The 27849-nt window shown below is 61.9% G+C and overlaps 1 protein-coding gene across 1 annotated transcript; it reads right to left on the bottom strand.

Annotated features, from left to right (window-relative positions):
- Positions 1-927: 927 nt before the first annotated feature.
- Positions 928-25053, bottom strand: IL11RA (interleukin 11 receptor subunit alpha). The gene is made up of 13 exons (XM_072859098.1): positions 24921-25053; positions 6216-6315; positions 5795-5855; positions 5510-5676; positions 5238-5352; positions 4312-4344; positions 3740-3903; positions 3436-3599; positions 3179-3320; positions 2620-2715; positions 2309-2408; positions 1541-1623; positions 928-1438 (listed from the first exon to the last, which is right to left on the bottom strand). The coding sequence occupies exons 2-13, from the start codon at positions 6313-6315 to the stop codon at positions 1419-1421; spliced, it is 1245 nt and encodes a 414-aa protein (XP_072715199.1). The 5' UTR covers positions 24921-25053; the 3' UTR covers positions 928-1418.
- Between the last annotated feature and the right edge of the window lie 2796 nt (positions 25054-27849).

Below are 27849 nucleotides of genomic sequence, written 5' to 3'. Positions count from 1 at the left end.
TGGGAGAGGGGATATGGCTGTTGGGCCCAGAAGCCCAGGCAGGATCTGGCCCCTTATATCTCCCCAGCTTGGTGACCTGCCTTACTTGCTCCATGGAGATCTCTGCTCCTGTCCAAGGATGGTGACACCCCAGTAGCACACCGCAGATGCAGGACTGACCCCCATCTCCCCCATCCAGGGTGACTGCGCTCACCAGGGGCAGTGAGGGGCTGGGACCCTGCAAAGCCAAGCACTGGCACGGGCAGCCCCCATGCCCCCGCACCCAGGGTGGGAGTGCAGGGGCACCCAGCGAGGGCAGAGGGGTCCGTGGGCACACACACCATTGCAAAAGGCACAGCCCCGGTCCCCTCCAACCCAGTCCCCATGAGGACCTCTTCGGGAGGTGTCCCCCCTCCAGGGTCCCTCTGCACCCTGGGTTCAAGGGCAGCCTCGGGGCCCAGCTGGGAGGGACACATCTCCCCGGCGGGGCGGGCGCAGGGTCCCACCGTGCGCTGGCTCTGCTCCTCGCGCTCCTCACGCCTGAATTTCCACCCAGCCCCATCTGGATCTCATCGGGCTGCTGGCGCTGAGCGCTGGGGTCGGGAGGTGCCAACACATGGAAGCCATTAGAGGGGCCGGGTCGAGGCACGGGGAGGGGGCCACATGCTGAGCGAGGGGGGCTGTGCAGAGGGTCCTGTCCCTGCTGCCGGGCTGGCGAGGGCAGGGGAGATGTCCCAGGCAGCTGCCTGCATCCTCTTCTGGCACTCAGCAAGGGCTGGCCTGGGCGAGGGTCTCTCTCAGGCTCCTGGGGAGGGGGCTGACCTGTTTGGGGACCAGCCCTGCTGCCTGTGCACCTCCTGCAAGGACCGTCCCCAAGCTGGCACCTCACCTGGTGCCACTCACCCGTCCCCTGGCCCAGCACCATCTGCAAGGGAGTCCTGCCTGGGCAGAGCCAACACTATCCCCTTTATTGATATCACTGCTCCATCCAGCCACAGCACGGGGGCAAGGGGCAGAGGGACGGGGGGAGTCCCTTCTGCCTCCTGGCAGCTGGTGGGGGGATGACGGGCAGGGCTCAGCACCCCCAGCTCACTGATGCCCAGCACCCCCATGGTCCCCCTCGACATTAGGCAGTGAAGTGCGGTTGGCTCAGCGTCTCATCCCCATGTGTTCAGCAGCGCCCGGCGGTGGGGCTGGCCTGTTGCCCTGAGTCCAAGGTGCCTCCAGCCAGCTCCTGGTGGGCCCGGGCAGCCCAAAGCTCCTGCGAGCAGAGCCTCTCTCCTTAGGGTCCATCCTGCACCCCCAGAGTGCTGGGGGCTCCCGCAATGTCCACGGTCGTGGGGCTACCCAGGAGGCATGGTGTCCTTGGGGGCCAGCAGCGGCATCAAGTCCCACGCGTGGGCAAGCGGGTGCAGGGAGCAGGGATCGGCCAGGGCTCACTACAGGATCTGAGCCTCTGCTGAGAGAGAGGGCAGGGGGTCAGAGGGGGCACTGACCTGCCCCCCCCGCTCGCCCCCCCTCCCTTGCATCCCCCTCATCACCCCTCTGCACCCCAACTCACTCGGCAGCGACTTTGAGTGGGTGGCAGCAATCAAGAAGTTGTGGGGTTTGGTCTCATCCTTGCCGTGCTTCCTCACCCGGAGCCTGGGGACAGAGCAGTGGTGGCTGAGGACCCCGAGCAGGACCCCCCTGGGCACTGGGACTGTCCACGTCCCTGGTGATCCTGCTCTGCATCCCCATCCAGCTGTGCCCAGCTGTGCCTGGCCGCTCCAGTGGGTCAGCTCCAGGGCTACCGCAGGAGCTGGTCACAAGATCGAGCAGGGCTGGGCTGGGGACAGGGACGGACAGCAGAGCCACGGCATGGCAGGGAGAGCCCAGCAGTGGCAGGATGAGAGGGGACCTGGGGACAGGACCAGCAGGCAGTGCCCAGGGCAGGACTCCCAGGGGGGCAAAGGCATATGGAGGGGTCTCTGCACTGACCATGGAGCAGGAGAGTCCCCAGGAAGGCAGGAGGCTTTGAGGGGATGTTAGTAGCAGCAGCGTCTTTGGGGGATACAGAGAAAGGTCCCATGGATGTGGGGTCATCAGAAAGACCCCAGGCAGGCTGGGCAGTGCCGCAGCTGGTGGGGTGTGCTGGGAGGAGGCATTGATGTGGCAGGGGGGCAAGGGGAACATGAACCACCTTATGGGGCTGGCATCAAGGCTGTTTGGGCAGAGACCCCAGAGCAGGGCTGGGGGCACATGGGGCACCCCATGCTGCGGGTTCGGGGGCCAGAGTGGGATGGGGACAGTAATCACACAGACCTCTCCCTCTCAAAACCCAACCTACCAGATGAGGATGGTGATGACGAGAACAGCAGCCAGTACGAAGAAGGCGAAGATCCCAAGGGACACCAGGATAGCCATCTTTTCCAGGGGGTCGCTGCGGTCTGGGACAGAGAGCCTGTCACAGCCGAGGGATGCCACAGCCCCTGGCACCTGGGGGACCATACTGGAAGCTCCTGGGCACCCCAGCACCCCAAAAACACACGGGCATGGGTCAAGAGACCCTTCCCATAACTCTGAGCCATGCGTGTGCCCAGGCAGGCAGCCGCCTGCAGGCAGTCCCCACTCCTGCCCACCACCTCCAGCTCTACTCACTGATGGGCTCAGGGTTGGGAGCCGGGGAGGGCTCCTCGGCCAGGCTCTCCAGGCTGGCGTCTGTAGTGGTTTCTTCGCTCGCCGCAGTGGCCGGGTCTGGAAGGACAGAGGGGATGGGAATCACGCACCCAAAATCACAGGCAGCACCCCAGGGACCCACAGAGAGGAGCAAAGAAGGGTGCCCCTGTGCCCCAGGGGTCCCACGAGCCCAAGGGTGTGCCCGGGGTACTACTGGTGCTATGGGAGCCCCGCTCTGCCCCGAGGCTGTGGGGGGCAATCCCCAAATGGCAGCAGCACGGCTGCTGCCTGCTGTGGGTCTGGGGCATGCTTTGCCCCCTTGCAGCTCTGCCTTCCAGTTTTTGGATGGTGCATGGGACCAGCTTTTTGGGACAACTTCAAGGGACCCCAGGAGCCAGGGCTTGCTCTGGGTGATATTTGGGGGAATGGGTGCCATGGGGAAGGGGCTGGAGAAGAGCAGCCCGGGGTGCTGGAGGGGCTTTGGGGAGGGATGGTGCAACCTGGTAGGGATGCTGGGGGCTTTAGCCTGTCCCACTCGCACCTTTGACTGGTGTCGCCCGGGCCTCAGCACTCCACTCGCTCCAGTTCCCCGCATCCAGGAAATCCTTGGCGCCGACTTGGACCACATGCTCCAGCCCGGCAAAGGCATCCGTGATCACCTCGGAGAGGTTCACCGTCTCTACCTGTGCCGGACAGAGGGGAGCTGTGGGGCAGGGGGGTGCACCCCTCGCTGCCCTCCCTGGCCCCGTGCCCACCCTGCTCCCACACCGGCTTTGCCGTCCCTTGCCCACGGCTTACCACAGACCAGGAGCGGTGGATGACTGGCCGGTACTGGAGCCGAAACCTGAGCTGGAAGTGGGGCTCCTTGGGCCAGGAGGAGGGGTACTTCCAGCTTACGTGGAGCCGCCGCGGGGCCAGGGGGATGGGCTCCACCACCAAGCCCTCTGGAGGGTCCGGCTTAACTGCGCGGGAGAGGACAGGGAGCCCTCGTCACACCGCACTGCCGTGCGGAGGGGTGCTGGGCTCCCCGCTGCCACCCGGGGCAGGATGCCGGGGGGATGGAAGGACACGGGGATGGACAGACGGATGGATGGGGACTCACTGATGGCCTGCATGGTGACATCGAGGAGGCGGAAGCTGGAGCCCAGCGGGTTCACCTCGGTGATGTTCAGGCGGTAGGAGCTCCAGAACTCTGACCTGTGGACGGTGCAGGTGCCGGGGCGGGACGGATCCTGCAGGCACAGCCCCACGTGCCCATTCTTGTTCCTGCAGACGGGGAGGCAGGGTGGTGACATGTCCCCCCTGCCCGCCATGAATAGTTTCCTGGTGCTACCAAGGTGGTGCCGTGTGGAGAGACCCCTATGCCAAAGCCCAGTGGAGGAGGCAGCACCCGTTATGGCTCAGGCAGGGTCTGGGCAGCTGTCCTCACCCCTCCAGAGCCCAGCACATCCCTCCAAGAGTGACTGAAGTGACCCCCATCCCAGCCCCACAGTCCGTCCTGGGAAGGTCCCTCCCTGGGGCAAACCCTTCACCCAGGCCCCCAGGTTTGGGGAGCCATTTCCCCCATGGGGACAACCAGCCCTCACCTCGGGGACCCCACTGAGGACAGTGGCAGAGCCTTTGGGGTGGGGGCCAGTCCCCAGGGCGCAGGACTGGGATGGGAGCCAGTCTTACCTCCGCTTCTCCTCGCCTGTCAGCGATTTCTTCCTGCCATGGAGAGACAGAAAAGCAGACAGTGAGGATGAGAGGACAGCATGAAGCCAACCCCACTGTGACCGAGAGGTCTGCAGCAGTCCTGGGGAGCTGCTCTGCTGCAACGCACTCCTGCATTGATGCACATGGGTGGCACAGCATGGGGAATGGAGCTAACGCCGTGCCCAGCCCTGCCAGCGAGCAGCCTGGCAGCAGGAGCCAGGGGTCCCAGGGGAACGGGATGGCGGGGTGCCCAGGAAGGTCCTTCTTGGAGGACCCCCTTTGCCCACCCAGGGTTTCATCACAGAGCAGCAGCAAAGGCACAGGGACGCTGATAAAAGCAGCTCCCCAGCAGCTGGCTTTGCCCTCACCCTATGGCTCCCAAATCCCCTTGCTTCCCACCACCTCCTCCCCACCGAGCCGCCATTGCTCCACATTGCCCCCTCCCCACCGAGCCCCCTGCCCCCCTGCTCCTGCATCTTTCAGCAGGGCTGTGCTTTATGGGCTCCGGCCGACTTCAAAGCAGCCCACTAATTTGGTCTGCTGGGATAATTAGAAGCAGCGATGCTGTCGGGGCTCCTTTCATCCTGAAGCATGCTGAAGCGCTTGGCGGCTTGCAGATGACTCGTTTATATCCCCTCTGGTGCTGGCAGAGCTGTCGGCAGGGAGGGAGCCTGCCTGTGCCGGCCCCCCCAGTGCTGCTGGAGGACCCCCTTGGAGCAAGCAAATGGTCCATGCTCTGCTCACCCCAAAACATGACCTGTTCCAGGGTGCAGCATCGTTCTTGGGGCAGGAGGTGAACTCAGGGTGTGGGTCAGATGGCCCGCAGGATTTGGTGGTTTTCCTTGGCCGGGACCCAGGGCTCACCTCGTAAACCCCCCAGCCCGTGCCCTGTAGGGATACCTCACCTGTAGGTCGTGATGTATCTGGTGGGGAGGAAGGTTTCCACACTGGAGGTCCATGAGCAGGAGAAATTCTCATAGTCGGACGCTCTGCAGGACACAAAGGGGACCCCTGGCAGGTCTGGGGTCCGGGGGGAAGCAATGGTCAGTGAGGGGTCCCCTGTCCCACAGCCCAGCCTGCACCCTGTGTCACCGCAAAGTCCCCTCTTGGCAAGCCCCTGCCAGGAGTGTGGGGCTGCACAGCCCCCCATACCCCAGCCCATGGACACACTACTCACGCCCCAGCCGCAGGGACACGGCGTGCAGGAGGCCACCGTCCTCGCCGTGGCAGCTGTATGTTCCTGTGGTGGCCAAGCTGGCATGTGGCAGCACCAGGGCTCCCTGCCGCATGGCCGAGCCCGCAGGCAGCGCCGCAGCACCCGCCCGTCTCCATTGCACCGGCGAGCTGGGGAGGAGAGACCGGGCAGGCAGTGTTAGAGGACAGGGACAGCGGGGTCACCCCAGGGCCAGCCCGTAAACCATCCCATCGGATAAATCCCCCGGTGTGCGTGGAAAACACCTACCCGGCATGGGCACCGGTGCACGACAGGGTCACGTCTGTCCCCACCTGTCCGTACTGCACACCTGGAGGGACACACACATCCCCAGATGGGTGTTAGCACCCTGTGCCACCCCGTGCCAGGGCTAGGGGTCAAGGCGGGCAGCCTGGGGCTGTACCCCCTGCAGAGCGGGGCACTGGCTGTGGGGTCTTGCTTCACGCAGGTACCACCTTCACGGGGACTGGGAAGGACTGGTCCCAGTTGGGGCTGGGCAATGGGCAGCTGGAGGGGGCAGTTGGCCAGAGGACACTCATCACCGTGGGGCTGTGTTTCGTGTACGCCCTGACTCTGGTAGGTCTGTGCCTGCCTGGGGGGAATGGGGTGCTCCCAGGGTCCCCATGCCTGGGAGATGGGGGGCTGCACGAGGGGCGTGGGGGGGACTCACCTTCCTCTCCCCAGCCCTCGGGGACGGCGAGGGAGGCTGACGCCAGGGCTGCTGCGAGGAACACCATCACCGTGCCCAGGCCTGGGACGGGACTGCGCATCTGGAGGAGGCAGAGCGGGGAGGGAGAGGGTGTTATGCCCTGCAATGGGGTGGCCAGTAAGGTCCACAGCCCAGAGCATCCCTGCAGGACCATGGACCCCACATCTCCCTCCTGTCTCAGCACGGGGACCGTACTGCCGGGACCCCAGCCAGGACAGCTGGTAGGGTCTGTGCCACTGGCACAGATGGTGCCTGGCTGCCGAGGAGTCCCCATGCCTTGAGCGGGGATGAAAAGGGCAAACACTGACCAGGAGCTCGGGGCTGCGTGGGTCGGCGGGATTAAGGGCTCTTTGCCATGGTAGTCCTGTGCCGGGAGCCCCGGCTGGTTCCCAGCCCCAGGGTGGTCCAGAGAACTGCGTGGTGCAGCTGGAGCGGGAAGGGACCGAGGAGAAATCCTGGCCTGTATTTACATGGCAGGAGACAGCAGTTAGATCTGAACAAGCTCACACAGCCAGGGAGAGCAGGTCTGTGAGAGCTCAGACCGTACCAAGAGTGGGGCTGGCTGGGGGTCCTGCGTCGCTGCCCATCCCTACACTCGCTGCAGGGCTGGTCCGTGCAGGTCTGTGCTCTTCCGGCCATTTGGGGTCTCTGGACCCAGGGAGAATGGCCCTGAAATCCCTTCCTCCCACTCAGAGATCACCAGTGGGTCTGGGGTGAGAAGCGCGGGGGATGCTGTCAGGGATGTGCACCCAGCTCTCCATGGGTCAGCTCCAGCCACAGACCGGGGTCTCCCCACCATAGCAGAGCCAGCATCACCCTGTCTGTGCCAGCCAGCATCACCCTGTCAATCCCAGCCAGCATCGCCCCGAGGTGTCCAGCCCAGCCTACATTGTTCTGCACATATCAGCCAGCATCACCCTGGCCAACGCAGCCAGGGTCATCCTGTCCTAGCCAGCCAGCATCACCCTGTCCGTAGCAGCCAGAATCACTCTAGGGCATCCATTCCAGCCTGCATTGTCCTGCACATATCAGCCAGCATCACCTTGTCTGTGCCAGCCAGCATCACCCTGTCCACCCCAGCCAGCGTCGCCCTGTCTGCACCAGCCAGCATCGTCCTAAGGCATCTGTTCCAGCCTGCATCGTCCTGCACATATCAGCCAGCATCACCCTGTCCATCCCAGCCAGCATCACCCTGTCTGTGCCAGCCAGCATCACCTCAGGGCATCCATCCTGGACAGCATCACGCCATCCATACCAGCAGCGTCACACTGTCCCTATCAGCCTGCCCCACCTGCCCCCAGCAGGCACAGACAGCTGAATAATTTCTCCCTGCAAGACCCCCCTGCCCACCCCTCACGAACGGGCAGGCCTGTTTATTTACACCCATATTGTCGGGCTCTGCTCCCAGCTGCAGGCGGGCAGGGGCTGAGGGCACGGGAGGCAGTGAGCTCCCTGCCAGCCACAAGCACCGGCTGCAGCTCGTGGGCGTAAATCCGTGTCCCCCCGAGTCACCCGGTCCAACAGCCGAGGGGCTCCAGGGAGGGATGGTCCATCCCTGCAAAGCCACCCCAGAGCAGCTGCTGGTTCCTGTCCTGCGGGCAGGTGCCCACGGCCACAGACCAAACCGCATGGCAAAGGAAATGAGAGCTACAAGGCAATGTGCTGCAACCCAGCGAGGGCAGGGGGAAGGCGTGTGGCACCCCGCATTAACCCTGTCCTGAACACGCCAGGCAGCCTCAAACGCAAGCCCCAAACATAAATAATTTCATGAGACTGTCATAAGCTTTTCTTACCAAACCACCCATAGAAACGTTCCCAAGAAACATCAGTTAAAAAGTCTCTGCCAAAACTATGCTGGTAACTAACCGGGAACATTCAGCCTGAAAGTAAAATATTTTGGTGATGGAAAAAAAAAAAGACTTAAAGTATACTTAAAAGCAGCAACCAAAAATAACTCCAAACACCACGTGGGCCAGAGTTAAGGGGATAGTGCTGGGGGGGTCAGGGAGAAGGGAGAGTGTGTTAGTGTGGAGAGAGAGAAATAGTTTTAAAATAAAATCATTTCTTCTCCTGACCGCCCTGGGTTTTTGTGCAAACACTGCGGAGGGTGAAGGCAGAGCTGCTGCACCCATCGCCCACCGTGCTGCTCTGTGGAGGGGAAAATGCTCTGGGTGCTGGCTCACTGCTGACATGAGTTTGCTAGGTCTCAGGGCCGCTGACTGGTTCAAGACCAGTCTGGAAAAATGACCCTGCAGCCACGATGCTGAAAGGCATCCTCCCCTGCATGGACAAGGGAAGAGCTGGGGGCATGGCACGATTTGCAGCCAGCCACTGCTAACATCCCTGGGGAACGGTGTAAGCCCTGCCCAGCCAGCCTGGCTGCGGGTGGTATTGCCAACAGACCCAGGGGCACCCCAGACCCTTACGTGGTGGCAGAGGGCATCTCTGCAGACCCTGTCCCCAGCTGCATCCCAACCCCTGATCTCCATGGCAACCCCCCAGTGGTCCCTCACCGCTCACCCCGAGGGCCACCCCGCATCCTCTCACCCTTCAGCACCCTCTGTCCCGGGGCCCCCCAGCGCTCCCCATCCTCACCCCAGCACCCCATGAACTCCCCTGCCTCAGACGGGCTCTTTTGGGCAGCTGCCCACCCCTGCCAGCGCAGCACGGGGGAAGGCAGCACCGAGCCCCCCCAGACACGTATACTGGCTTAGTAAATGACCCGCCTGAGCATTGCCAAAACCTAGCCACGACCGAGCATCACCACAGAGAGAATAAACAGGGCATGCCCTTCCTCGCCTGCCCGAAGGCCACAAACAAAAGGGGAAGGAGCCGCAGAGCAGGGGAAGACCCGGAGCCCTCGCCTGCCCCGGGTGCGGTGGCGTGGCAGGGGGCCAGGCGCTCTGGGCCAGGCAGTGCTGCAAAACAGCCTGCCCAGAAAGGATCCCCTTACTTTCTGCAACCAAACCCCCTCACCGAGAGGAAAACAGGCATGCAAATGAAATGCATAGGCACACGCGTTGCCAGGCCACCTTCCTTAGCAGCTCTGCATCGCCACGGATGGGCACACAGGCAGAGAAAGCATCCCTCTATGCTTGCACTGGCAGTGACACATCCTGGGGACGGGGAGTCCCAGCACAGTGGTCCTGGAGCCGAGCCAGGACAGAGGGAACAATCGGAGCTTTTTTTCCTCCCTGCATGCTAATCCTGGCCCGAGAGGCGTCTGCCGCCCGCCCGGGGCTGGGTGACCTCCCGTGGCCACGGTCAGGGCAGAGGGACCCAGCCCAGCCTGTGGCTGTGGCTTGGCCCCGGCAGGGAGGGCGGCAGTGCCGGACTCTGCTCCCTTGACACGGGACACTCTCGTCACCAGCATGGCCAGCGTGACCAGGCTGGGCATAGCACCCGTGGGTGTGAGCCAGAAATGTAAGGTGCCACTCTCCATCCTGCACCAACCCTGCTGTCCCACTGGGCATCATTTGAGCTCATCCAAAAGTTTTTGGGGAGCTGTGGGGAGAAATCCTGCCGTGAGCCCCTTCCTGCATACAAACTGAAATGCTGCGAGCCAAAACATCCCCCAAAATCACAGCCATGTGAACCGGCACTGATGCCCACATGGGATGTGACAGTCCCCCAGCACGGCCACTCTGTGCCATGCCCTGCTGTGGCCTGGCAAAGCCTGGAGCAGATTCCTGGGGGAGGCCAACTTTCCATTGCGTTCGGCGCTTTGAAAGACAGTGGGTTTTGTTGTGTTTTTTTTTTGCTTTGCTTCATTTGAAGTCACTCTTCAAAGAGAATGAGCCGCATGCAGAGCTGGGGGTGGCAGGGGAGTGCGGGGGGGAGACACAAGCAGACGATGCCGTGCTGCAGGGAGACAAGGGATGCTCCCCACCAAGCACAAAAAGCTGGGGTGCCTCCTAACCTCTCCCCAGGGCCGTCTGGGGCAGCATCGCTGCAATAGAGATGTGGCAAATAACCCAAGAGCACTTGGTACCTCTGCCTGCTGCATGCTGGGCTCTGCTGGAGTCACCCACCTGCAAAAAGCAGATCTGCAACGGGCGATGCCGGCCGGCTCTAACGCCCTAGAGATGGCATCACACTGTACTCCTGCCCCTCAGCTGGGAGAGCATCCCTGGCCCCGCACTCCAGACCCTCCTCTCTGCCAGTGCCTGCTGTGGGAAACACATCCCGTGGCCATGGGCGGTGGTGTTTCAAAGCAGCAGGAATTCCCCTCTTCTTGTTTTCCTGCGGGGTTTGGAGCACAGCACCCCACTAACCCCCTCTCCTCCTGGCAGCCCTGCAGAAGCACCATGTCCCACTCCGAGGAGCCTGGCATGGTCTGTGTCCATCCCCGTGGCCGCTGATCTGCCCAGACACCCGGCAGCATCCCACCCCTGCAGCATCAGTGACCTCCACCATCATTGCATCCACGTGCACTTTTGGGGCGGGGGGAGCATCGACCCCGCTGCTGGGACAGTCCCCTGCAAACCCCTATCCCCTAAATGCTGCTGGCACCCTCCCAGCTGCTGGGTGCCCGGAGAAAGCCCAGCGAGGGGTGCTGGCAGGGAGGGAAGCAAGTCCCCCACCACCTCCAGGGCCACTGGGACCATGAACAGTCCCCAGGACCACTGGCAGCACCCGGGGGCAACTCCTCGCCCACCTTGGGCACTGCTGGGGTGATGCTCCCCGAGGCCAAGGGGAGAGCCCTGCTTGCCATCCCCAGACCCTCTGGTGCCTTGGGGACCTCAAAAAGGGCTGCTTTCCTCTGCACCACTTCAGTGGGGTGCTGAGCACCCATGGGCCCCCATGCTTGTTTGGGGGGGACCATGCCAGGCTGAGCTGAGCCTGCACGACTGCAGCCAGTGCAACCCCAGCACAATGGAATTATCCCAGTTAAACCAGTAAAACCAGTTGCAGCCTTTCCCTGTGAGGCCAGTGCAGTCCAATAAGACCTGCACGCAGCCTGAACGTGAGGCTAAACTCAGCACAGTCCCAGTGTGGGGCTTAACTCAGGGCAGCCCAAACATGGGATTATACACCATGCAGTCCAGGAGCAGGATTAAATCCCGCTCAGCCCAGGAACGGGATTAAACCCAATTTAGCCTAGGAGTGGGATTAAATCCAGTGCAGCCCAAATGCGTGGTTAAATCCAGCTCAGCCCAGGAGCAGGGTTAAACCCAGCTCAGCCAAAATGTGGGGTTAGACACAGCACAGCCCAAACATGGGGTTATGCAGCCCAAACGTGGGGTTAAGCTCAGCACAGTTCAGGAGTGGTGTTAACCCCAGTTCAGCCCAAACGTGGGGTTAAACTCCAGCTCAGCCCAAACATGGGGGTAACCACAGCACAGCCCAAATGTGGGGTTAACCCCAGCTCAGCCCAAACACAGGGTTAACCCCAGCACCGACCAGGGAACCAGTTCATCTCCGCAGCCAGGTACAATGCACGTCTCCATCCAACCCAGACCAAGCCCCCACGACATCCCCTGGTGATGCCCGGCTGACCACAGCCCCACTGGTGTCCAAAGCCAAGCCCAACCCCACCCCCCCCCACATCCCGAGGGTCACCTCTCTCCTCTGCGGGGCCGGCAGCTGCTAGCGGGACCCAGTGCTGGGGGTCCGGCGGGCCACCACACACCTCGGCATGCCGGTGGCTTCGTGGAGGTCAGGCTCTGCTCTTACCCCAGCCAGGAAACTCCCACCCCAACGCCCCGATTTCCGCCCTCCCCTGCTCCATCATGTGGGAAGGAGAAGTCTCTGGCTCCCGGTTGTAACCAGAGGCATCGGCAAGGGCCAAAACAGCGAGGGCTCTGTTAGCAGTCAGCAGCCCCAACACCACGCCAGCTGGCAGCATTGCATTCGGAGACGGGAGAGAAGGGGGCCCCCCCGCTCCATCCCCAGCCCCACACTTCCCCTCCCCCCGAAGCCATGCGCCAGAAAAATTCCTAAAAATAATCTCCCAGCTGTAAAGAAATCCACCGGTGCTGTAGCTGTAGCACCGGTGTGTTTCTTTACGGCCGGGAGATTATTTTTAGGATGGAGGGATGGAGTCATGTGGGGGCTGCATCCCCACCGTCCTCGGCACAGCGTCGCGGGACGGGGACGGGCACGATGTTGGATCCAGGGACACGGGTGGGACCCACTGGCAGGGAGCTGGGCCACCCTGTGATTAGAGCAGGGTGGGAAAGGCTCTTCCTGTCCTGGGAACATTTTAGGATTTGGGATATTTTTCTGCTCCTGGGCTCAGCCCAGCCTGGCAAGAGGTTTTGGTGAACCCGCAGCTCCCGGCACGATGGGGCAGCTGGGTACCAGCCTGCACCCCGGCATTTCAACCCCCCAGCAGCACCCGCATCCCCCAGAACAAACTCCCCCCATAAGATGGCCCTGGAGCTGATGGAAGAGCATATGCATCCATATATGTAGGGCACATACACATATATGTACATATATGTGAGCCCCTCACGCAAGCCCAGTTCCTCCTGATGCTCCCAATGAACTCCAGACGAGAACCCCAGGCAGGAGAGGGGCTCCACAGCACCCCCCTGCCCGGTGCTCCCCCCATCCCTCCCTGTGCTCCAGTGCCTGGGAGCCAGTGGGCTCAGCTCCATCCCAGAGGCACGAAGGCACCCGGGTCAGCCAAAACGCTGCGGGGCGGCAGGGCCAAAATAAACAGCTCACCATACTGCAGCACAAATGCTCCCCCAGCTAGCAATTTGCTGTCACTCCTTTTGCAAAACAAAATCCCTTTTGGGCCTGCGAGGGATTGCAGGTGTCATTAAGGGCCACCTGGGCAGCCAAATAAAGCCACCACCAAAGGGTGGCCCATTAACCGTTTGCACCCCAGCAGCAGTGTCCCTGCGTGGGGGGAGGATGGCAGTTGCAGACCCCCGGCAATGTGTGATGCGGGGATGCCGGTGCCAGGCTCTGGCACCTGGTGGGATAACCATGGCTTGTCTTCTCCAAGCTTGGGGGCAACCCTGCCTGACTTGCTAAGGGGAGGCAGCCCAGGGGATGTAGCAGGGTGCAAGGCACGTGGCAAGGGATGGAGGCTGGGGAAACACCTCGCTGTGGCAGCATCCGTGCCCCCCAGCTCATGCCAGGTCCATCAGATGGCAGCCCCCAAGCCAAAAGGAGAGGTGGAGAAGTGGCAAGAAGTGGGGAAAAGCTGGGGCAGAAGCCCACTGCCGAGGCTGGGGGCTGCAGCACAGGGCCAGGGGATGGGGGCTGTGCCCTGCCTGAGTTGAGAAGGTTGGAAAAACACCCACCAGCTCGTTTTCTGCTGGGGGGAAAGAAAACCAATGAAGTTCTCCTGAAAGGTTAAGTGCAATTGCATCCGAGCTGGGGGGGGGAAGCAGGGAACGCGGTGAGTGTGCTGACACATCTCCTTCCACAATGCTGGAGAGATGCCCCAGCCCCACTCAGGGCCAGCTCTGTTTACAGGCTGCTATTGTCTCTTTTTTCCTTTTGTTCCCCCCCCATGTTATATTTCAGAGTAAACAAAAGCAAGCAGCCTCTCACTCCAAACATTTCAGCCATCCCAAACTTTCTCCAGAGGGGGGCTGCCCGTGGAATTTTCCTTGTCCAAAAGAATTTCGAAATGTTCCCGTTGCAGCCTGCTCTGACTGGAGGCCAAGGCAGCTCCGAAATCCTTCACGAAATGCTCGAGCTGCCCTCTGCACAGCTCTGGCTCTGGCCAGAGGCACCAAGGACCAGTAGCCGCCGTGCCCCAAAATCCCCCCATGCACAGTGAAACCCTCCAGCCGTGCCCCAAAATCCCCCCATGCAGCCTGGCACACACGCCGGAGGGGAACAGTCACCACCCAGCCCGTACAACCCCCCCAGCCCAGCCCATCACCTGAAGGGAGCCAGCAGGTCCTGGTGAGGCCGGATTCTACTTTTTATATTTTAAGCTGCTGCTACAGTTGTTATTGCCCCGAGATGGCGACGCCAGCGCAAAGCGCTTGGGTGCACCCCCAAAGCACACAGTATTTCCCTTTGCAGGCGGCATCTCCGCAGCACCAGCCAGAGGGGAGAGGGTGAAGCGGCTGCCAGAGCTCCGCGGAGAAGCGGTCAGTGGCACCCCGGGCACTGGGAGGGCAGTTTGCAGCAGCGATGCCTGCTTGGTGCTGCCTGCTCACCGCTGAGGCAGACGGAGAAGGAGGGGATGGTGTGCTGCATCCGTCCCTGAGGATGGAGTGGGGACACAGCACTGTCCCCTGCACATCCCTGGGAGACGGCGCGTGGAATGGAGGAATAAATGTCCTCCAGGATGAGCCATGGTGCTGGGTGCCACCCAAGGGTGCTGCTCCTCCCTGGCCCACATCACACTGTCAGAGTGTCCACCCCTGTCCCAGAAGAGGTGGGACCCCAATGTGGGCAAGCAGAGATCACCAAGAGCTCTTTTGGCTCTGGATAGATGTGGTGTGAAACCCACAGGACCCTGGCATGGGAGTGCCAGCACTGCTCGGCCCGCTGGCCATGGGGGCACCAGGGGTGGCCCCTGAAACAACCGGAGGGATAAAAGCCCAGCCAAAAAGCCCCACAAGAAAAGAAGCAGTCACGGGAAGAAGCACCCGAAACTCAGCCCAGTGTGGATTTGGCTGTCAGTGCAAGCCATTGTGGTGGCCTGGCACTTTGATGTCCCCTGCTCGCTTTCCCGAAAGGTCCCTGGAGGGGTGTCACCAGGTAGGTGGTCCCACAGCCCGACACACACCCGGACACACTGGGGAGCCCCCTCCCCAGGTACACGCAGATTCTGGAGGCTGCAACCCCTTGATGCACCCATGCTGTCACTCCAGGAGAGCAAAACCTCTCTGGTACCCATCGCACCCCCCTCCCGCGGCATCCTGCCCCGGCAGGCGCAGAGCCCTGTGCCACCGCTGCAGCACCGGTGGGGGGGAGATACCTCAGCTCCACGCCGGACGGGGCTCTTGCCGTGGGACGGGGCTCCACCGGGTGCCCCCGCTGCCTCTGCACCATCTCCCTGCGCCGCCTCGCCGGGCTCTCCTCCTGCACAGAGGCTGCTCCGTGGCTTGGTGTGGGAGCGGTCCTACCCCCCCCAGCAGCCCCCTCCGCTATAAAGGGGCCAGGCAGCGGCTGTGCGGGGAGCAGAGCCCCCGACACAGCAGATGGGGTCTGTAAGGCGAGGCTCCCCCAGGTGTGTTTGCCTTGGCTGGGGCTCAAGCCCATCTAATTAGAGCTATAGAAAACATATATTAAAAAAAAACGAGGGGGAAAATAATCCTCTCCCCCGCGCTGGGGCCCAGGGTTTGGCCGGGGTTTCTCGGCAGGCCAAGCGCAGGCAATACAGGCTCTGCTGGCAGCAGCCTGGGGAGGGAGGGGTGTTTGTGGATATTAAAATGTACTCGTAAAGGAGAATAAAAGGGCAGCCTTGTTTCAGAACGAGTCTCGGAGGCTTTCCCCTCTCCCGGCATGCTCGGCACCTGGCCGGCAGCACGAGCAGCTCCCCCTTCCCGCAGCCCCTCGGCCACCCCTGTCTCACCCAAGGACTGGGGTGCTGCTGGCGAGACCCCAACCCGCACAGGGTGAAGCCCAGCACCTTCGGGTGGGAGCAGATTTGGGAGGCAGCCACCCGCACGGACTTAAAATTACAGCTGGGGCTTCTGGAAAACCCACCCTTGCACATCCCTTCCTCCACACCCCCGCAGACCCCTGCCTTCCCCTGCCCACTGCCCTGCCTTCGTGCAGGCAAGGCTGCCCGGCCCCAGCTGCCGATATGGCAGCACCGCCGGTATTTCACTGCCTGGCCTCTCCCTGCCTCCCTGCTGGAGGCAGAACAAGCCGGACGGTGTTTTGGCTTAGGTTTAAAATTAGCCGCGGGCACCCAACACCCCCGGTGCCTCCGCAGAGCAAGGGGCCATGGCAGGATCCCACGTGGCTCCCTGGCACCTTGGGGTCTCTCCCCATCTCCAGGGACCCGCAAACCTCCGCAGAAGCCCTCTCCTTGGGACATGTCCCCAAATCCATCCCTGAAGAGGGATGCTGCCTTCCCGCAGCATATCCTCTGCCTCCATGCTGCCATGCCCAGCTCCGAAAAGCCACACCAGGAGGTTGGGGAGCAGCCGCAGGCGTCAGCCTGGCAAAGGTGGCCCCATCCCAGCCCCACCGGCTCGGCCAGAGATGCCCGGCGCACATCTGGCTTCACCGCTGCCCTCTGCCCCCTCCCCAGGGCAGCAAGGAGGGGACAGGGGGCTGTGAGCCCAGAAGCCCCCCCATCCACCTCTGCCCCCATCCCTCCCCCTTTTCCCTGGCAGCATCCCAAAAGCGCAGGCTCACCAAGCCCCCTGTCCTGCCGGCTCGTGGGGACCCCGGGCACACCCTGTCCCCAGCCACGGCCCAAATGACTAACGCCCCGGCAAGCGAGCCGGGTGCCGTCGGGGCGAGCAGGGCCTGTCCCTTGGCCGCGCTCCCTCCCCGCGGCGGTGAAATCACGTCTGGAGAAAGCATGGGGAGGGAGCCGCCGGGCCCCCCCGCTGCTTCCCAGTGAGGATGCTCGCTCCCTGCCTGCTGGCTGGCTGTCCCCACTCTGCAAACCCCACATCCCAGCAGAGCGATGCTCCAGGCACGCAGCCTGCAACAGAACCACACATCTCATCTCCTCCTCCTCGCCCCGGACCCCATAGCACCATCCCAGCCGCGGAAACGGCTGCGGGATGCAGAAACGCGGCAGCAAGCCCCAGGCGCTCATAAAAGCTCTCCCAGGGAGCGGGCAGGAACCTCTAACCTCCCTCTAACCTCTCTCATAGCAGTGCAACCCTGCCAGAGCCTGGGAGGGGGAACTGGGGGCGGAGAGGGGACCGCTGACACCCCCTCCAGCAGAGCAAACTGGCCACATTTCATGGAAGGAGCTGGCAGCTCCTGCGGGCTGGAAACACCCCTGGGCAGCACCAGAGGGGACGGTGAGGGATGGGCCATCGCTGCTCGCCTCCAACCTGGCACGCAGCACGTGCCGGCTGCGACGGGGGTGACTAATGTGGCTCTTTAAACGCCTCCGCCGGCACGGGAGCGTGGCTCCGGGTTAGGGTTTAATTATCTGCCTTCCTCCGCAGCCTGCTCTCTCCTCTTGCTGAAGCTCTGCGGGGACCCCGGGGACGGCATCCATCACCCCCCCGGCCGGGGCTGCTGGCACCGAGTGAGCGGGGCCACAGCAGGGAGCTGGCCGGGAGCGTGCCGAGGCTGCAGCTGGGGGCTATAAAAAGCATGGCTGCGGTATGCAGCGAGGCACTGAGAGGGGAATAAAATAAAGTCAGGTGGCGGATGAGTCGGGTGCTCGCTTCTGCATTGGGGCTGGCCCCGGTGCTTCCATCATCTCTTCTCCCATCCCTGCCCGGCTGACAGCCCGGTGAGGCTGGGGCAGAGCGGAGAGCTGAGATTTGGTGAAGGATGGAGGATGGAGGGCTGCGTCAGCAGGCGACAGAGGGGGTCAAGGCAGGGGGAACAATCACTGGCTCCAGCATGTGGGCTCCACGTCTGGCAGACGCCCGATCCCGCCACCCCTTGCCCGGATCTGGCGTCTCTGGGTTGGGCAAGGGGTAGCAGGATGGAGGCATCCCAGCCACCCCTTGTCCAACCCAGCGACGCCAGATCCGGGCACCCAGCCTCCTGGCAGCTTACGCTGGAGGATTAACCGTGCCCTGATTTACAGCCAGAGGTGCCTTTGCTGGGAGGCGGCTGGCACACTGACAGCGAGAGCGGGTGCCCCCCCATTGCCTGGCACCCCAGTCCTGGTGGGGACCTCACCCAGAGGGGACAGCGATGGCACAAGCTGGGGACAGAGAGGGCTCCCCTTGAGCCGGCAGGAGCTCCCCGCTCAGGGACACGCAGTGTTTGCACAAGCTGGAGTGGGGGAAGGTCAGATTAATTTTAAACCTGAATAAACAAGGGGAGAAGGCAATGCCAGAGCTCGCCCTTCCTGGCGCGGATGCCCAGCTGCAGGGCACAGCACCCGCGGCACGGCCGTGCCTAGCCCAGGTACCAGCGGGGCTCAGCCCTGGGGCTCACATCGCCCCAGGAGAGTCAGGACAGACCCAAATCCCAAATCCCACCCCCGGGGGCCTCCCTTTTCCGCAAGGAGCTCCTGCTGAGTCAGTGCTGGCAGCAGGGAGAGCGGCTCCCGCCTTTGCAAAACCACGCCGGCCTCCACGGGGAAGCACCCGCCCTGGGACCCCCATCCCACCGGGAAGAGCACCGGGGTTCGCGTGTCCCCCGGCCACGGTGCACAATGCAGTCTTGGGAAACAACCAGGAACAACAAAAAAAATATAGTAAAATTGTTTGTGGGTCAAGAGGAAAATGGAAAAAAAAAAAAAAGTTTGTGTTTTTTGTGCCAAAAGGAAAATGAAAACCAAAACATTTTGTTCTAAATGATAGGCCTTGTTTAGTTTTCAGTGGTTTTACTTTTTTAAAATGGTTTGAGTTAAATCGAGCTAAATTTGGCTTCCAAACATTACCTTGGGGCTGGGAATAAAATAAAATTAAAAAAAAAAAAAATCAAAACATCTCATTTGGAAAATGTCAGAGTGAAACGCCACAGCTTTTCCAGCCCTGGGAGAGCCGCAGCCAGGCGCTGAACCCAGCCTCAGCTCACAACTTGTGACAGTCTCCCCAAAGCAGCCTTTTTTTCCAGAAGATAAAGCAGCTGCTGTGCTGATGGACAGCTGGGAGGGCTCATGTCCTGGTGCCTGGCTCCCATCAGGGATGTCCCCTCCGCCTGTGCTGGTCCCCGGGACCTGCTGGGGCACAGAAAGACCCCGCTGCAGCCGGCAGCCATGTGCGTGAGCCGAATCCGAGCCGAGCTGCTCTCCAAAACTCCTCTTTAAATGTCTTTTCTATTAGGTCAGCATTCCTGCATTGCCCAGGGAAGGTGGTTACGGCCGGCAGCCCAGCACACAGGCTCCTTGGTGCTGGCTGCTGGCTCTCCGTCAGCAAGCAGCCTGCCCACGCTATTAAATTACTGAGAAAAATGGATCATTTTACCAAAAATTAGGTGCAGGAACCTCTCACGCGGTGGCAAGGCGAGCTGGTAATTGGAAATTCATAGAGCTGGCCGCAAAAGCTGCCTCCGGCTCTGCTCCACCCTCCTCTGGTTGCGGCAAGGGATGGTGAAGAGGCGTTCGCTGCCACCCCCGAAACGCCGCTGCCGACGGAGGTGCAGCGGCCACGTCGCCAGCAGTGCTGCTGAGGTCCCCTGCGTGCTCCAGGAGGGTTAAACACTGCTGCACAGTCCCTCCACCCTTGGTAGACGGGGAAAATAAGTGAAAAAAAGCCTTCAAGACCTTTCCAGGCACTGGAGGAAGAAAATCCTCTGTGCATGGCCGGACCTGCTCACCATTAACCACCCTGCTGGTGACACGTCTCATGGGGACACCGGCTGGGGACGCAGCAGGACACGCTGCCCCAGCACCCATCTCTCTCTTCCAGCTGCACCCCAGGGCTGAAAACCAAGATGACCTTCCCCACGGACCTTGCCTCGCTTATGACCATCCCAGGCGCAGCACGAGCACCTCCACTGCTGCATCCGAGCCCAGGCATCTCAGCATCCTCCTCCTGGACCCCTCTGAGTCCAAACCTCAGCGTCTCCCCGCCCGGAGCCCTCCGAGGCATCTCCAGGGCAAACTGCCCAGCTGTTGAAGCTACCTGGCGCGTATCTGCAGCCTCCGTTTGGGAAGGAGGGATGGGGATGTGCAGCAGACTGAGAGCTGCATCAACAGGATGCTCCCAGAGATTGGCCCCTCCGGAGTCCAGCTGCTCCCTGCGCGGTCACAGGTATCCTGCTCCCTGTCTGCACCCCTGGCAGTGTGGGGAGGCGGAACACGGCGGCTGGGAAGACTGAAGTTTTTTGGGTGCTGGGAGTACAAGGATCCTGGGTACAGCCCTGCCTGGAGAGGAGGAACAGAGCCACGTGCAGGATCAGGGACGCCAAGGGAAAAGGGATGCTTTCCTGGGCACGGCCATGCTCCAGCCGTAAAGCTGCAAAACTCAAAGCCAGGATGAGGTGGACCAGCCTCAAAGGAGCTACAAAACAGCCCCCTGGGAAGCCTCATAGGAGCTAAAAAAATCAAAAGCAGCCAAAGCACCGAGGAACCCCCCAGGGTTGCGTGTCGGCCCTTGCAAGACAAGGATGGAGCAATAGCTGGTCGGGTCCACCAGCTCCTCCGAAGTCTTGAGGCCTCAGGCAGAACTCATGGAAAGCAAAGCAAAGGCTCCTGCAAACCTCTCCAGGGGCTGGGGGCTGGTCCTGGCCCTGCAAGAAAATCTGGGCAGATGCCAGCTGGCCCAGGCACCCTGCGTGACAGCGGCTTTCGCAAAGCCAAGCCGGGCCACCACGGCTGAGTCATCCCTGGGGACCTTTGTGGGGCTGTTGCAGCACAGCTGTCAGGAGCTCTGTCGCAACACCGGCACGGTGCTGAGCTGGCCCACGATGGAGACCCCGCATGAGGGCACTTTCTGGTTTTTCCTAGCTACGTTTGCAGGAAGGTGAGGGCTGAATTGTGCCTTTCATGGTGTTATTGAATTCAAGAGGCGCTGATGCCCACACCGACCTTCATCAAAGAGGGGCTGGCGAGGTCCCTGGCTCCAGCTGCGGCTATCGGTCTAGCCAGGATGAAGCGTGCGGGGTTTTTGGTCCCAAAGGAAGGGGCTGGTGAAAGCACAGGAAGGCGAAGGAAACAGCTGGACAGGCATGGCCACACCAGCCTGCAGGGACGTGCTCCAGGGATGCCGTGCCAGCCCCACTGCCTCCCACGTGCTCTTCTGCAGGGACATCCGCACCCCTCAGGGCTGCCAGCAGGATGGCAGGCGGCAGCCCTCAGCCCTGCTCAGGGCTCCCCAAGGCGGGGCGGGACTCGGGGACAGTCCCTTTCTGCCGAAGTCAGAAGACTCTCCCCAAGCTGCCACAGATATGATGCTCCTCTGAAGCTGGCAGCTTCTCCTATGCCCTCTTCCCCTCGGTGCATCTCCAGCATCGGCTTTTCAACAAGGCTTGGCATCCCTTGTTTTCACTTTAGGAGGTGGGGTAAACCAGAAGATGCCCAAACGACCTTCTTTCCACCATCAGGATCTCATTAGATGAAGGAGCCCTAAACTTTTCCACCTCTCCCTATAAGGCAATCTCTGTGGGTCCGTAACCATTTTTATTAGGCTGTTTCTATTTTGGCTGTCTCCGTATTGAGAGGAGGGGACCAGAGCCGAGCAGCCTCTGGGGAGCCCTATTTTGATTTCCAAAACGCTTTCAGCATCCTCCCCTCTCCTGGTCGATGCACGGTCTTACCTGCAGTCCCCTGGCCATCGCCACCTGCACGGGCCAGCCCCACGTGCGACCACTCCAGGTCTCACCAGAGGTCCCTCCAGCCTGCTTGTCCTCTCCAAAAGCATCTTCAGGAAACATGTATGAGGAGGGCACCGGCAGATGTGACCTTTCCCTGGCCAGACCCTTCCGAAATCCCTTGTAAGCTTTTTCAGCAAGGACCAATCCCCCCTGGAGCAAGGCCAAGCTCCGCTGGTCAGATGTGACCACAGCGCATGGTCCCAGTAGGATGGAGGTGAGTCAGGTCTTGACGGACTTCTTGTCCCTCTTCTCCTGGACCTCCCCCACCCCAAACACCAGAGGAGGAGGAGATGTTTGCCAGGTTTTTTTTTCCATGTACCAGACTCATATCACTGGAGAGAAGGAAGAATTGCACCTTTCAGCCCAGCCCACCGCCTGTACTGGTGAGCCCGGCACATGCTCCTGGGGCTGCGGGTGCTGTGACCGTCAAAAGAGCCTGAAGCTCACCCCGTCCCACTCCTGTGCCAGGGTGACTCAGAGACCTGGGAAGGAGCCAGACTCAAGAGATAATTCCTATTAACACACTGATCCCTGACACCGCAAACCTGCTTCTAATTTCCAGAGGAATTTTCCTTTTTCCATGGAAATGGTCCATGGGAATCTGGCTGTTGGAGAAGACGACTCAACCACAACTGCAAGGCGTCTGCACCCTTCCCCACCTTCACATGCTGGACGGGAGGAGAAAACCATCACCGGGAGGTGCAGAGGGATTTGCTGGTAGGAACTTGGGTCATAAGGTCACTACATGCCCATCCGGAGAGATTTGGTGATTTTCACACATGCGATGCTTTCATAACCACAGGAACACTTAGAAAAACCAAAAGCTCTCTAAACATCCCAGCGAGTCACCCCAGACATCACAGGGCTAATTCCTGATGCTGGCTTTGTATCAGCATCCCAAATGCCAGTGAGGCCCCGGCGCATCGCCTGTAGGGAAGAGCTCCCATCCCATCCAAGCTCCTTCCTTGGCTACATCTTTGGCAAGGGGCAGAGCCACCCTCTCCAATGCCTGAACAAGAAGAGGGGAAACAAGCTGGGAGAGGTCTCGAATTTTTCCGAAGGGAGACCGGCAGAGCCACAAGCCGGCACCTGCCCCCTCCTGCGGGAAGCATCTCGTGAGGGGTTTTCCTCCAGAGCCAAACCCACAGGAGAAGAGGAGGCAAGAATCCTTCAGCTTGTTTAACCTAACAAGGAAGCTATAAATACAGCAGGGTAAACACCGGAGAGGGAGAAGAGGTCTTGAACTAAAAGCACAATGTTGGCACAAACTCATGGGGGAATAAGCTCTCCAGGAACGCATTCGGCAGGAAACTGGAGGGCGGTTGAGCCCTGCGTGAGCAGGAAGAGTCTGGAGTCGCCTTTGAATAACAGCGGAGCAGAAAGAGAGGGTCTGAAATGAGTGCTCAGCTAGTTCATGGCAGGTGAGGGTGCCGTGCACTGTCACCGTCCGTGGGGGTTTCCCCACTCAGGACGGTGAGTGGGGGGAGAAGGGCAGGGGAGGCTGAGTGCCTGCAGGGTGGGGGGTGCAGGTGTGGGCTGCCTGGGTGCCCACCCAGCATGGTAGCTTCTGATAAACCCAGCAGCTGCAAAAGGGAACCGCTGCTGCTGCCACGATGAAGACGGCGGGGAGACTCGACGCACCGTGAGTCATTCATTTATCCTTCACAAACAGAGCCCGCACTCAGCCAAGCATCCTCCTCCCCCTGCCACTGGGACAGCTCTCTGGGACAGGGAAAAAGTGGCTTATCAGATATAATCAAGTCAAGTTTTCCCTTCCCTGTGAGGTTCCTCTTCATGGAGCAGGAGGCAGGGCAAAACTGGAGCTGCTCTTCTCTCAGCTTCCTGCAGGCAGCCTCTGCCTTCAGCTGCACCCCCCAGGGACCCCTCCCCACCACCCTGCTGCACCCCACATCCCCTCTTCACCCACCACTGGTGATGTCCAGCCTTGCACACAACGCCGCTGTCACCGCTCAGCCCCTGTCCCCCGACTCCAGTCCCACTCTGGCTGCCAAGGTCAGTTCGCAGCTCTCCGGAGAGGAGATAGGGCCCCTTTCACTCCCCACAAAAATAGGGCCAGGGTGGTGGAGCAGAAGGTGCGTGGGTGCTGGGGGGACATTGTGGCCATGTCCCGTCCCTGTCCCTGCCCCACAAGGGACCTCCAGCAGCTCGCAGCTCCCCGTGAGGCTCCTCTGCCCTGTGCCAGGTTGGGATGCCGTGGGCTCCGTGCAGCCCCGTGCGTAACCACGCTGCAACCTGCCCTCCTATAAACAGGCAGAGTGCAAACACCCCACCTCCTCCTGCAAACGCTGCGGCCAAACGTGGCTGCAGCCTGCAAGGAGTGGGCACCTCCCGGCACCCGAGGTGCCTGGCCAGCCCCGGGCGGCTCGGCACCGGCTACACCACCAACGCTGGTTGGTCCAACACCAGTTCGGGCACGGCAACACCTCCGCGAGTTGCTGCAGCTCTGGATTTCTCCCCATGGAGACCAGGCAACAAGGAAAATGAGATTTCCAAGGCACCCCAAGGCTCCATCACAGTGGGGTCTTGGTTTACGGACAGCGATGTCCGAGCCAAGCTCAGCCCCGTGGCCCCCTCTGACACCCTTCACCAGCCCGGAGCCAGAGCTCGGAGGGGACCTGGGGGGTGACACCGCCAGCCTGCGAGGGTGGCAGTGGGCACAGCCCGGGCTGGGGATGGCAGAGGACGGAGAAGTCGTGACCGAGACAGCATCCCGGGGCAAGGAGGGACAAGGCAGGCAGAGAGCCCTGCCAGTGCCTGCGCATGGGAAAGCGTCTCTTTCCGCGCCTCTCGTAATTGGGAGCAGCTTTTCTCTCCCCGGACCTCCCAGGAGAAGAGGGCCCCTGCCAGGGGGGCACTTCGCCTGGTGTCGTTCCAGCCTTTCTCCGGAAAACTCCCCCCGGAGACGCGGGAGGTGTCTCAATATTCGAGGGGAGGCCGGAGAGGCTGGGGAAGGGGCTCACAGTTCCCACCGCAGGAACTCCGTCCATCCCCCGAGCATCTCCGGGCAAGGCGGAGGCGCGCCGGGCGGAGGAGGGGGAGCAGCACCGGGTACCCCCAGGCAGGCGGGGGGAAGCGGGACGCCCAGTCCCTGCCAGCCACTTTGCGAGGACACACACACTCCCCCCCCCCCCCGCCCCAACTTTCCCCGTACGAGCAGCAAACAGCGGGGGGAGCCGCCTGCCTGCGCGGCGCCGGCAGCCTGCCCGCAGCCGTGCGCCCCTCACCGCGGCGTCGGGGCGGCGGCGAGCCGTTCCCCTCGGGGTTGCCGGGCGGGGGGGCCGGGGACGGACGGGGAGGGTTTCCTACCTTCCTGCGTGGCGGCGCGGCTATGTCTCCATGGCGCTCGGCGGAGCGGGGCCGGGGCCGGGGCCGGGGCCGGGAGCGGGGCCGAGGCCGGGGCCGGGAGCGGGGCGCCCGCGCCGGGCTGGCTGGGGCCGGGAGCGCGGGCGGTGCGGAGCCGCCGGGGCCGCCGCCGCCGCTCCATTGGAGCAGGGCGCTGCCAATCTGCCGCCGCCGCCCCGGGACGCTTCCTGTCTGCGAGCCGCCCCCCGGCCCCGGCCCGGCTCCGCGCCCGCTGCCCGCGGCCCCCCCGGGGTGCGCGGTCCCCCCAGGGGGCTCGCCGTCCCGCTCCGCCCGGGGCGCTGGGCTCGGGGTCCCCCCGGGGCGCAGGGGCCCCCCCCCCCCACGGGGCGCACAGCCCTCCCCGGTGCCCTCGGGGGGCACCTGCGCTCGCCAGCCCTGCCTGCCCCTTTCCCAGCATCCCGGAGGAGCTGAGCCAGGCAAGTCCTGCCCGTGACTCAGTTTCCCTTGTCCCTGGGAGGGGCATTGCTTTGGGGTTTATTTTTATAGTGGATTATTTGGTGGGAACGCATAGGGTGAGACCCGGTCCCTCAGCTGAAGAAAAGCCTCGTTCCTCCTCACGGCTTTCGGTGCAGGCTTGCGTGCTCCTTTTGCAGCACCCCTCCGTCGCCTTACCTGCTTTCCCTTGGGAACGGGTTTGTTTGGCAATTTTATCACGGTGAAGATTTTCAGGAGGAAAAGAAACACGTTGAAACTCTGCAATGGCAAACCCGCTGGTGAAGACCCATTGGAAATTTTCTCCTCCCCTGGCACCTGGGACCAAGCATGGTATGAGGTCCCCTGGGGACACGCTGGAGTCCCCAGGTAATGCCGTCGAGGCTGGCACTGCTGGGGCCATGGGATGCACCCAGCGTTTCCTTCTCCGCCTGGGCACGGTGCCTGTACGGAGATAAGGGCATGTGCCCTGCGTGTGTACAGCACCCACGCAAGCACCACTCCGGCAATCCTGCAACAACAGACCGCTCTGCATCCCTGCAGGAATAAACGGGGTCGCAGCCCCCCTCTGCAACCCCTACAATAAGCAACTGATCCTTGCTCGCGTCCTGGCGCACCTCTGCAACCCCACAATAACAGCCGGCTACCTGCTGCCGTCCTAGCCTATCTCTGCAACCCACAATAACATGCCCGTGAGTCATCTCACCGCCCGTGTAACCCTGCAGTAATAAACTGGTGTTTTCCTTTATCCCAGCCCTCCCGTGCAACCCTACAATAACGGACTTCGGGAGAGGTGGAGGCCGCGTGTGGGGTAAGCATGCCCGGCCCAGTGCCCATACCGGCTCCCAGCCACGCCACGGGTGTTGCGCTCAGCTGTGGTTGAGGCTCAGTGCCCACATCACCCGAGGAATAGCCCAGCGCGGCACATCTGCTCGTGGCCTGGGCTGCCGCCTCACCAGCCACATGTGGCCGGATCCATCCCGCCTGCGCTACAAGAGCTGGGGCCGTGCCAGGGCTGGGGATGTCCCTCCCTGAGTCAGCTCACATGGCCTCTCAGGTGCTTTGCGGGAGGGGGCCCGTCCCACCAGACTGCTCACATCTACCCTTAGCTAGCGGCTCACGTGGATTTTGGGAGCCTGGGGATGTACGACAGGCTGGTCCTGAGCGGAGAGAGGTTTTCTCCATCCAGCTTCTCACTTTCCCCTTCCCGCCTCCCCACGCCACTCTGCACTCCGCAGTCTGCGTGAGCTGAGGAACGCCGAGCATCTTACAGGATCAGCCCCTCTGAGGGAGGGGAGCTGGGCGGGCTGCAGCAAGCATTTGGCCGTGGGTTCTCCCCTAGGAGCAGACCTTGAGCTTTCCCCGGCACTTCGTGGTGCTCGCTGGGCGCCGGGAGCCGGGCTGCTTGGCGCCAGCACTGGCACGGAGCCACGCGCTGCTTTCTCCACCGCTCCAGCGCTGGAGAGCTGAGCAGAGCTGCGGATCTGGGGAATGCCCCAGCTCCAGAGGGCTGGGGCTACCCTTGAGGTTGGGAAGCTGAGAGCAGAGCTTGATTTGGAGGGAGCTGGGGTGTCTGTGCTGAGCTGACAGACACCCTGCACGGGGCGCGGGGACAAGAGACGCGATGGGGCTCTGGGGTTTGCTGGGCCACCAGCTCTGAGCAGAGCTAGCGAGCTGCAGTGTTGGGTGAAGAAAGAGCAGGTTCGGCAGGGGTGGTGAGGGGTCTGCCGGGTGAGCAGGGTGCTTGGTGGGGCTGCACGCTCCCTGGAGTCCTCGAGGCAGGACTCCTCTGCACCTCCCTGGCACAGGGTGAGTGACATCGGCACACTCTGCAGCTATGACATTGTGGCTCTTCCCCTGCTCCATCCTTGGGCTCAGATGACTATCGCGACCTCCACGCACCTCCCAGGTCCTCCAGTCTGCTGTGGCACAAGAGTTTATGAAAGGACATCTCCCAGGCTGGCTGCTGCATCCCGTCCAGCAGCTGGTCCCCCGCTTAGCACCCCAGAAGGATTGAATTTGGGGACCGTAGCGTCTCTTACCTCTCCCTCTCCTCTGAGCAGAGACCAGGCCAAAGAGGGAGCTGCTGGCTCTTGTCCAGGCAGGTCAAGACTTGGACACACGAGCAGATGGCTGGGGCTTATATTACACTACCACAAACCCACGCAGGAACTGCTGATCCAGGGCCATATGGGCTGTGCATTGCTCTCTCCCCCAGCCCACGGCTTTGCCTGACTTGCTGCCGGTATCTGCTCAAAGGTAGCCCGAGCTGTTTGCTGGGAAGAATCAGCCACATCCATAAACTGGGCTCCCACTGGTGGGATCTTGCTGGACTGGATGGAGAGATTGGGAGGTTTGAGATCAGAAGCTCGAGAGCTGGGATGGCACCAAGCTCGGAATGAGATGTGTCATGCTGAAGTGCAGGTGCCGTGTCATGGTG

This window comes from Ciconia boyciana, chromosome 4 (assembly GCF_034638445.1).
Source record: "Ciconia boyciana chromosome 4, ASM3463844v1, whole genome shotgun sequence".
Lineage (NCBI taxonomy): Eukaryota > Metazoa > Chordata > Aves > Ciconiiformes > Ciconiidae > Ciconia > Ciconia boyciana.
Note: the sequence above shows the minus strand (reverse complement) of the source record. Positions and strands in the feature narration are given on the sequence as shown.